An 11,178-nucleotide genomic window follows, 5' to 3' on the forward strand; every position below is an offset into this window, starting at 1 on the left:
AAAAAAAAAAAAAAAAAAAAAGAATAATGTGGACCAATATTCTTGAATTCCTTTCAAGAGTCCAAGCAGAAGTGATAAAGTTTGGGGAGCTAGGGGAAGAGAACCGTGAAGAGGGAAAATGAGAGCTGTGCTAGGATTGCTTGCTTTGAAATGTCATGTCATTTAGTTACTTGCTTGGTTTCTTGTTTTTAATTGTCAGTAGAGGGTGCTTTGCCACCCTTTTAATATTTCTGGAGAAACCCCGTGTCGACTAAAAATACAAAAATTAGCCGGGCTTGGTGGTGCATGCCTATAATCCCAGCTACTCAGGAGGCTGAGGCAGGAAAATTGCTTGAACCCGGGAGGCGGAGGTTGCAGTGAGCCGAGATCACACCACTGCACTCCAGCCTGGGCAGCAAGAGTGAAACTCCGCCAAAAAAAAAAAAAAAAAAAAAAAAAAGTTGTTAGTAATAGATGTTTTAGAAGAGCTAAAATAGGACCATTTAATTTATTGGGGGCAGCAAGTTTGCTAGACTTAAGGGACAAATAAGCTTTACGATGCAAAATGGTTTGTTTTTACATATACAGCAGTTTGAAATTTCTATAACCGATTGTTAAAAAGCCTTTACATATATATGTATATTTTTAAACATTAGAGACAGTGTTGCCCTGTTTGGTCTTGAACTACTGGGCTCAAGCGATCCTCCTGCTTCAGCCTCTCCCAAAGTGCTTGGATTAAACACATAAGCCACTGTGCCTGGCCTAAAATTATTATTATTATTTTTTTAAGAGTCTCACACTGTTGCCCAGGCTGGGGTGCAGTGGTATGATCTTGGCTCACTGGAACCTCTGCATCCCAGGTTCAAGTGATTCTCATGCCTCAGCCTTCCGAGTAGCTGAGATTACAGGGACATGCCACCATGCTGGGTGTTTTGTATTTTAGTAGAGATGGGATTTTGCCATGTTGGCCAGGGTGGTCTCGAACTCCTGGCCTCAAGTGATATGCCCACCTCGGCCTCCCAAAGTGCTCAGGTTACAGGTGTGAACCACCACACCTGGCCTTTTAAATTTATTTTAGAGATACATGGTCTCACAGTGTTGCCCAGGCTGGTCTTGAACTCTTGGGCTCAAATGATCCTCCTATCTCAGCCTCCCAAAGTGTTGGGATTACATATGTGAGCCATCGCACCTGGCGGTAAAATTTTTTTTTTTAATGTTTTTCCTCTGGACAAAAGCGAGTAACCTTTAAATAACTGAGTACATCAGGGACTGGCAAACCTTTTCTGTAAAGGGCCAAAAGTAACTGTTTTAGGCTTTGGTGGCCATATAGTGTTTATTGCAGCTACTCTATTTCACCAATAGTATCATGAAACATCCCTAGAAAATGCATAAATGAATGTGTATGGTTGCCTTCCAACAAAACTTCATTTATAAAAACTGGTTTGAGATCAGTTTCACTGGAGGGCTGTACTTTGCTAATCCCTGGATCAGATGGTTGTTTTGATCTTTTTTTTAAAGTCCGGTTTATTGAGCTATAATTTATATAGAGTAGAAAATTTACCCTCTTTAGTGTATAATTCTACAAAATTTTTTTCTTCTTTTTTTTTTAAAATGGAGTGTTACTCGATCACCTAGACTGGAGTGCAGTGGTGTGATCTCAGCTCACTGCAACCTCCACCTCCCGGGTTCAAGCAGTTCTCCTGCCTCAGCCTCCCAAATAGCTGGGACGACAGGCATGTGCCACCATGCCTGGCTAATTTTTGTAGAGACGGCTTTGCCACATTGGCCAGGCTGGTCTTAAACTCCTGATCTCAGGTTATCTGCCCACTTTGGCCTCCCAAAGTGCTGGGATTACAGATGTGAGCCACCGCACCCGGCCCTGATTCTACAAATTTTGACAGATACATAATTTAGTCATTTAATCACAACAGTCAATACAGAACAGTTGTATAACCCCCCAGATTCCCTTGTGCCATTCTGTAATCGACCCCTCCATCCACCCTTAGCCCCTGGAGACCACTGATGTGGTTTCGTCTCTATAGTTTTGCCTTTTGCTTAATGCCATAGAAATGGAACATACAATGTAAAACCTTTTGAGTCTGGCTTCTGTCACTTAGCATAATACATTTCAAATGCATTTGGTATTTTTTTTTTTTTTTTTTACTACTGAATAGTACTCTTTTGTGTGGATATACCACCATTTGTTTATCTGTTCAGCAGTTGGAAGACATTGGGTTGTTTTCAGTTTTAGGCAATTATGAATAAAGCCACTACAGTCATTGGTACACGGGTTTTCGTGTGAACATAGTTATTGGTTTTTGTTTTTTTTTTTTAATTTTCTCTTGTATAGGTGTCCACGAATGGGATTGCTAGGTTATATGGAAGCATATGTTTAATTTTATAGGAAACCCCTAAGTTGTTTTTTAGGGAGGCTTTACATCTTTATTTTTTATTAATTAGTGATGGGCTGGTGATTTTGGCAGCAGCATGGCACTCAGCAGACAATCCGTGTCTCATCTATTACTCTCTGATAACAATAGAAGATAATGGTTGCCAAATGTCAGATGCAGTTACTGTAGAAGTCACTCAATATAATCCACCTTTTCAGGTAAGATTTATGTTGGTTAAATTAAAAAGCAATAATATGTTGAGTATTTTTCTAACTATTTCAGGGTCTTATTTATTTATTTGCAGAGTTTTGCTCTGTCACCCAGGCTGGAGTGCAGTGCCTTGATCTCAGCTCACTGCAACCTCTGCCTCCCCTTCCAGGTTCAAGTGGTTCTCCTGCCTCAGCCTCCCGAGTAGCTGGGACTGTGGGCATGTGCCACTATGCCCAGCTAATTTTTATGGTTTTAGTAGAGACGGGGTTTCACCATGTTGGCCAGGCTGGTCTCGAACTCCTGATCTCAAGTGATTCCCCCAACTTGGCCTCCCAAAGTGTTGGGATTACAGGCGTGAGCCACGATGCCCAGCCCATTTCAGGGTCAAATTTCTTGACAGATTTCATCTGCAGGACTTGGCAATATTTTAAAATAGCTTGTTTCTAGACGTTGCATTTTCTTTGCCATCTCAGGCTTGTTCTTTTGCTTAGTTTTGGCTAAAGGAAAATTAGAATGGAAGCAACTAGCAAAAAGCAGTTTGTTTATTCTGCTCTAGGTCTTTGGAGGGATTGTCATCTCTGTATTTAAGTAGAAAGAAGGTATTGATTAATTTCAGGGTGAAAGTAAGGAAGAAACCACACTGGGCATGATGCGTACATGCCTGTAGTCCTAGCTACTCAAAAGGCTGAGGCAGGAAGATCACTTGAGCCCAGGAGTTTGAGGCTGTTGTGTGCCATGTTCACACCTGTGAATAACCACTGCATTCTAGCTTAGGCAATATAGTGAGACCCCATCCTAAAAAAAGAAGAAAAAGAAAAGAAAGCTGGTAGGAATTAGGGTTTGGTTTAGAGCCTTGCATATTATAGAAAAATCCCCCTTTTTACCCAAAGCAAGATTATATTTGTATTCAGCAGTGTTACATAGTCATCAAAGTTCTTGTAAACAACTGAAAGACAGGCTTTCTAATTTTAAGTTCATTAATAACAATTAAACGTGTTTAATAACAGATATTCGTGAAGAAAAAGCTGAACATCTATAAATTTATTTTATTTACTCTTACATGGTATCTAATTCTGTTAAATCTTTGTTTGTTTATTTTTGAAGAGGGAAAGTCTTGCTATGTTGCTTGGACTGGAGTGCAGTGATATTCACAGGTCCGTCAATAGTGCATGGTAGCCTCCAACTCCTGGGCTCAAGCAGTCCTCTCAGGTAGCTGGGATTACAGGTGTGCACCACTGTTCCTGGCTTAAATCCTCACTTTTTTTTTTTTTTTTTTTTAAATCCTTACTCTTAACATGACTCGTTTAATTGAATCCTGTAAGAAAATCTTTTGATTTGTTCTTTTATGTCAAACAGAAATAAACTTTATCGTGTGTTCTGATTATGCAGTGTGGAAAACATGCTCAGTGTTAGAAAAAAATTCAGCCAGGGCAGAAGATTATAAAGAGAATCTGAGGATTAAAAAACAATTCTAGGACCTCACATTTAGTGTTTCTGTAAAATTACTTCTTTAATAACAGCTTATTTTTAGCATATTCTAATTTTATTTAATGAGATTTATTTTTATTTCTGCCTCTGATTTTATGTGTAAACAAATCAACTAAGTTTTCTTGTCATTAATATCTTGCCAGTAAAGTAAGAACCAAAATGTTTGTTTATCAGGGATCATTTATAAAAAATTGCCAGTTCTTAATACAATGAATTAGTGCTTTCATTTTCTCCCTTGAATTTGTCATAGGCTTCTAGTTATAGTCATCATCATGGAAATGTTTTCAAAATTTGTTAATTTTGGACATTAACAAATTAGGCCAGGTGTGGTGTCTCATGCCTGTAATCCCATCACTTTGGGAGGCTGAGGTGGGTGGATCACCTGAGGTCAGGGGTTCGAGACCAGCCTGGCCAACATGGTGAAACCCTGTCTCTACTAAAATACAGAAAATTAGCTGGGTGTGGTGGCATGCGCCTGTAATCCCAGCTACTCAGGAGGCTGAGGCAGGAGAATCATTTGAACCTGGGAGGTGGAAGTTGCAGTGAGCCAAGATTGCACCACTGCACTCCAGCCTGGGCAACAGAGTGTGACTCTGTCTCAAATAAATAAATAAATAAATTTTAAAAAAATAAGCAAATTATAAGCAAGTTAACAAAATATATGTCTAATTGATGTTTATAAACTTTGTAACATTTTGTTAATCATCTCATGGGTAGTGTTTAGATTTTACAAAGAAAATAGGTGAACTATTTTATCATTTTATGAAATGTACAAAATGAATTTAAAAAATCATACAAACAAATATTTTGTTTTACTTCGTTAAATGTAATCTTAAATTTAACTTTCAGTCTGAAGACCTGATTTTGTGTCGGTTGACGGTCCCAAACTTTTCAAACCAGACTGCCTATCTGTATAACGAAAGTGCTGTCTATGTGTGCTCCACAGGAACTGGGAAATTTTCTCTTCCCCAGGAGAAAATTGTCTTTAATGCACAAGGTATGGTAGCAGTTTTAGAAAGCATGATTGGTGAGCTCGTTAGTCATTCTGAGTGCTTTTTTTCTCTTTCCCGAGTGTCACTTCAAGCATGCTGCCCTCAAATGTTACTGAGACATTTCATACCACAACTACAGCAGCTGAAGCGACAACCCTACTAAGAAACCAAAAGGGTACTAGAATTTCCAAACTATTATATTTACTGGCAAAAATAGTAACATTTGTTCCAGGAGAAGATGCCAAGAAGCAAAGAACTAATGCCAAGAGAAGTAATTGCTCATTCCTAGTTAGTAAAAGTGACTTATTCTGAGTTGATGCTCTTTAACTTTTCCACACTCCTGGATAAGAGCCTCAGGTGCTGGACTCATGCAGGTGGGCTGGTCAGGATTAAAGAGAAACCAAGCAGATACTTAGCTGAAGGGGTTGGGCAGAGGGCAGAGTCCAGGTAGGCAACAGCATGGAACCCAGGTTTTCTAGTCCCAGCACAAGAACCTTGACGGAGGGTGGGTAGGCTGTTACTAAGGCGCAAGGTAGGCTTAGACTTTTTTATTTTTTTTTCAGTCCCTGTTGACTGATGTGATAAGTTCAAGTCAGAATTAAGCAAGAGAACTCCACAGGATTGAAAAAGCTCTTCTTGTGAGTTTTGCAGAATGAATAATTTTCTTTTTTGGCTTCCTAGATTGCTCTCTGGCAAGGCTAGTTTTTATTGTCCTTAAAGCTGAAAGACACAGAGCCTGCTTCTTCAAATAGCAGCCGGTTCTTAACATTTGGTTCTGGGATTTAAAGGATGAGTTTGAAGTAGGAGTAATACTGTAAAGGAAAAAATGTGCTTAATATATCACCAAGGTGATTTTCTGCCCAGGGTGGTCGATTTTACAAAGCATTTTGTTGTTGTTGTTAAATGTATTTGACTCTGTGTTTCTCTTTCTTTTAGGAGATAGTGTTTTAGGTGCTGGTGCCTGTGGTGGTGTTCCTATCATTTTTTCTAGAAACAGTGGACTGGTGTCTATTACTTCACGGGAAAATGTGTCCATATTGGCAGAAGACCTGGAAGAGTCCTTAGCATCTTCATTTGCTGGACCAAACAATGAGGTAATGTGATTCTATAAGATTTTGAAGTTTGTATGTTATTTATTTTTTAGAGGTAGGGTCTCACGCTGTCACCCAGGCTAGGGTGCAGTGGCACAATCGTAGTTCACTGCAGCCTCTAACTCCTGGCCTCAAGCAATCGTCCTGCCTCAGACTTCCCAGTAGGTGCCTGGCTAATTTGTTTTGGTTTGGTTTGGTTTTTGAGAGAGTCTCACTCTGTTGCCCAGGCTAGAGTGCAGTGGCATAATCATAGCTTACTGCAGCCTCATCTCAACCTCCCGGGATCAAGGAGTCCTCCCCTCTTAGCCTCCCAAATAGTTGGAACTACAGACATGCGCCATCTCACCTGACTAATTTTTTATTTTTTGTAGAGACAGGATCTCCCTGTGCTGCCTAACCTGGTCTCAAACTCCTGGGCTCAAGCATCCTCCCGCCTCAGCCTCCCAAAGTGCTGGGATTACTGGCATGGAGCCACCGTGCCCAGCCTAATTTTTATTTTTATCAGATTATTTTATACAAATGGTCTCAACACTGAGACAGTTTTCAAAGACTTAACGATGCAGACAGTTCTTTTTGTCTTCCTCATCCCTTCTGTCCTCTTTGCCTGAAGCAACTACGTTTAAGCCTTTTAGTGATTTATTCTGGTATTTTTCTCCATATAGCTAAGTAATGTACATATATTCCTGTCTCCTGATTCATCTGTTGATTTTCTACTATAGAAAATGAGGTTTTAGGTTACCTTATACTCCTTCCTCTATCATTCTAACATAAATTTTTTCCGTTGTAATGACAATGTGAATATTGTTTATGGTTTGCTGAGCCAAATACTGATTACATTTCCTTCATTATACAACTTTGTGTGACTCTTGGAGTGTGTCATGACCTCATTTTATATTTTCTCACTTTCCTTTCATATGTGACTTAATCTTTTTACACACTCTGGGAGTTCTGTAGAGTGCCCCTCAGTGTAGTTTTTCTCAAAGTCAAGTCTCCACAAACCTTCCATCTGCACAGTTGTCATCCCGGAACTTCTCTCTTCCACGGTCCTCAAATCCTCAGGAGCTGTCCCTGCACCATGCATAGGTGGCCTCATCTCCTGTCGGTGCTGCCATTTCCCATTCCTTCTGCTTTCTGTCTTCCTTTGTTGTAGTTGGAATCGCAGATATTTCCATGGAACTTGTATTTCTGTTTCTTTTTATTCTGGGATGATTTTTTGAGAGGAATAGCCGGGTAAAAATTACCAATTTTTTTTTCTATTGTCTTGAAACCTGAAATATCCCATCCATGAGGTTTTTATCATTCGTTTACAGAAGACTAAAAATAATTAATACTGTTTGGGGTAATTTCCATTTGAGTAGTGTATGAAATATACAGACTACCTCTATAATTCAAAATTAAAATGAGTATAGTTTTAAAGGAAAGTAGCACTTTTTTACTTTTTTTTTCTTTTCACAAAAAGGAGTAATACTTTGGTTATTTTGTAATTGTATGGTTATTGTAATACTGTTACATATTCTGAAGCAATTTTATAGTGTTCCATTTCTTTAAAATTTTTCTAAATCCTTGTTTAAATTTGTAATCAACCATTATGCTTAGGTAGTATACACTGTGGTGAGTCGTGTAAGAGCAAACCTGTAAAAAGATTCTGTTAATTATGACGAAATCTCCAAATTGTTTTACTTACAGCATAATCCCCGAATTACCTGTACCTTTTCTGTATGACTGGTTGGTCATTTGGTGCTTTATAGTGTTTCAATAAGTATATGAATGACTGGTATAGACCAAGCTTGTTCAACCCACGACCCATGGGCTGCATGTGGCCCAGGATGGCTTTGAATGCAGCCCAGCACAAATTCGTAAATTTTCTTGAAACATGAATTTTTTTTTTTAAACTCATCCGCTATCATTAATGTTAGTGTATTTTATGTGTGGGCCAAGACAATTCTTCCAATGTGGCCCAGGGAAGCCGAAAGATTGCATACCCCTGGTACAGACAATATGGCAAACAGCTTGTGTATATACAGAGTTGCTGTCATAGGATGGGTACAGTTTTTAGTCCAATAATTAAGAATATTCAGATGCCTTTACCTCTAAACTATGCTTTGTTATTTTGCAGAGTATGATTTTTGAGACCACTACAAAGAATGAAACTATAGCCCAGGAAGATAAAATCAAGTTGCTGAAAGCTGCCTTTCTGCAATACTGCAGGTATAACATGTTTTTTAAATTATGGATTATTTTATGTGTGAAGATACGTTTTACTGACATGTGCTACTTATTTATTGACTGGTGGGAGCAAGTTGGAGGAATGATGCTATCAAGAAAAGAATTTTTTTTTAACTTTAGCACTTTAATAGACTGTTCTTCTGAAGTTAGTAGCCATGGGAGGTTTCCAGCTAGCTCGGCTAGGGAAAAAAACATGGGATCTAACATACTCTCTCCACTTCACGAAAAACAACGTACCATTAAAAATGGTGATCATGAAGACATCTTGCAAGGGTCTTTTATGAATAATGTTAAGGTGCAAATAAGTTGCTTACCAAGTTTTTTCTTTTTTTTTTTTTGAGACACAATCTCACTCTGTCACCCAGGCTAGAGTGCAGTGGCGTGATCTCAGCTCACTGCAACCTCTGCCTCCTGGGTTCAAGTGATTCTCCTGCCTCAGCTTCCCAAGTATGCGGGACTGCATGCGTGTGCCACTACGCCTGGCTACTTTTTTTATTTTTAGTAGAGACGGGATTTCACCATGTTGGTTAGGCTGGTCTCAAACTCCTGACTTTAGGCTGACTCCTAAAGTGCTGGGATTACAGGCGTGAGCCACCACTTCCAGCCGCATACAAAGTTTTATTGGTAATATGAAAGAATTATGGCCTGATGTAGTGGCTCACACCTGTAATTCCAGCACTTTGGGAGGCTGAGGCAGAAGGATCTCTTGAGCATGGGAGTTCGAGACCAGTCTGAACAACATAGAAAGACCTCATCTCTACGAAGAAAAAGTTTAAAAATAATTAGTGGGGATGGTGATGCATGCCTCTAGTCCCAGCTACTCAGAGAGGCCGAGTTGGGAGGATCGTATGAGCCCAGGAGGCCAAGTCTACTGTGAGCCATAATCACACCACTGTACTCTAGCCTGAGTGACAGATCAAGATCCTGTCTCAAAAAAAGCAAAAGAATTAGACCTGGCCTATTAGTTGAGTTTTGCTTTATGCAAAATCACCACAAACCTTAGTGACTCATTTAACATAGCTGATGATTCTGCAGTTTGACTCTTGGGGCTGGGCTTGGGGGGGGTAGTTTTACTGTTCTGAGTAGACTCACTCACTTTCGTCTGCTGCAGGGCTGACTGCTCTTTACTGTACTCACATTTTTGTGCCATTGACTGGCCAGCTCGCTTTCTACTTTCTGTGACATCTCCTCAACTAGCAGGCTGCCCTGGGCTTATTCACGTATCACAGGGTTCTAGAGTGGCAAGAGAGCAAGTGTCATTCTAAGTCTTTGCTTAGATGGCGTTTGCTAGTGTCCTGTTGGCCAGAGCAAGTCCAGTTGTAGTGAAAGTGTGCCTGAGCAGATGCGTGTATGGGGTGGGGAGTGATTGTCCTCACTCGGTCACACTTGCTGCTCTAATTCTCTTCTGGGTTTAAGGCGAATGCAGATTTCAGTTTATCTTAGATATGTATTCTGCTCGTGTATTCTGGTACTTTCCTTAAAAGGTATGGCAAATTCACATTTGAATAAATACTCAGGAAAATGGTGATCCAGCCCCCCTGCGCTATCTGTTGTTAGCTGTGGGAAACTTTGGACAGATTGCTGAACATTTCTGCCATTCTGTTTGTATTTCTTCCTTTTTGAAGTATTGAGTGGGGAGCGAGTTAGAATGGCTAAAGGATCATTAGTTTATCGTCAGATCTTTGTTTTGAAGGAATATGCTGAGTTTACTACCTTCATTTCCCCCAGTTCTCAGCCCATGATTCCGTAATCCCACTCATACTGGTATCTGAGGCATAAAGGCTCACTCACAGAGACAACAGATTCTGAAGTGCTTTTACAGTTCCAACATTATGTGCCTCATGATCTACAGAGCTTAGTTTGTCGCCAGAAGGGGGCATCATTAGGCAAGTTTTTTGTTTCCTTTTAAAATTGTGTTCTTTTAATCTTGTTCTTTTACATGGTTCAGTCTTCAAAAATCTTGGTTGAAATGCTGAGTTTTTATCTTTCACAAGTTTATCTTGTAATGAAAATTCTGTCAGATTTGTGGCATCTCAAAATGTAAATGATAATGCAGCAAGTGACTAGTCATTAGATTTGTTTCCTGTGGCTGCCATAACAAATCACCACAAACCAGGAGCTTCAAACAACAGAAGTGTCTTCTCTCACAGTTCTGGAGGCCAGAAGTCTGAGAGTGAGGCATGAGCAGAGCCCTCTCTCTGAAGGCTCTGGGAAAGGATCTGTCCTCACCTCTCTCAGCTCCAGGTGGTTGCTGGCAATCCTTGGCTTGTAGATGTGTCACTCCAGTTTCTGCCTCCATTGTCACGTAGCTGTCCTCACATTCACGTGGCCTTCTTTTTTTTTTGAGACAGTTTCACTCTGTCACCCAGACTGTAGTGCAGTGGTGCGATCTCGGCTCACTGCAACCTCTGCCTCCCTGGTTCAAGCAATTCTGCCTCAGCCTCCAAAGCAGCAGGTGTCCACTGCCATGCCTGGCTAATTTTTTGTATTTTTAGTAGAGACGAAGTTTCACCACATTGGCCAGACTGGTCTCAAACTCCTAGACTCGAGATCCGCCCGCCTCAGCCTCCCAGAGTGCTGGGATTACAGGCATGAGCCACCATGCCCGGCCCACATGGCTTTCTTGGAAGGACAAGTCATTGGATTTAGACTCATCGTAATTTAACACATTGTATCTGCAAAAACCTTATTTCCAAATAAAGTTGCATTTTGAGGCACTGGGTAGATGTGAATTTGTGGGAGACACTGTTCAACCTGGTGTAGTCATCTCAAGATTTTTTTTTTTTTTTTTTTTTTTTTTTT

The 11,178-nt window shown here is 40.2% G+C and overlaps 1 protein-coding gene across 1 annotated transcript in view; it reads left to right on the forward strand.

Annotated features, from left to right (window-relative positions):
* The window catches only part of NUP133 (nucleoporin 133), a 70,121-nt gene that overhangs the window by 16,699 nt on the left and 42,244 nt on the right, over window positions 1-11,178 (forward strand). The window contains 4 exon segments of the mRNA XM_017885571.1: window positions 2,440-2,587; window positions 4,917-5,064; window positions 5,996-6,153; window positions 8,267-8,358. Of these exon segments, the coding sequence (XP_017741060.1) occupies window positions 2,440-2,587; window positions 4,917-5,064; window positions 5,996-6,153; window positions 8,267-8,358 (546 nt within the window).

This window comes from Rhinopithecus bieti, unplaced genomic scaffold, assembly GCF_001698545.2.
Source record: "Rhinopithecus bieti isolate Rb0 unplaced genomic scaffold, ASM169854v2 scaffold_14839, whole genome shotgun sequence".
NCBI classification, from domain to species: domain Eukaryota; kingdom Metazoa; phylum Chordata; class Mammalia; order Primates; family Cercopithecidae; genus Rhinopithecus; species Rhinopithecus bieti.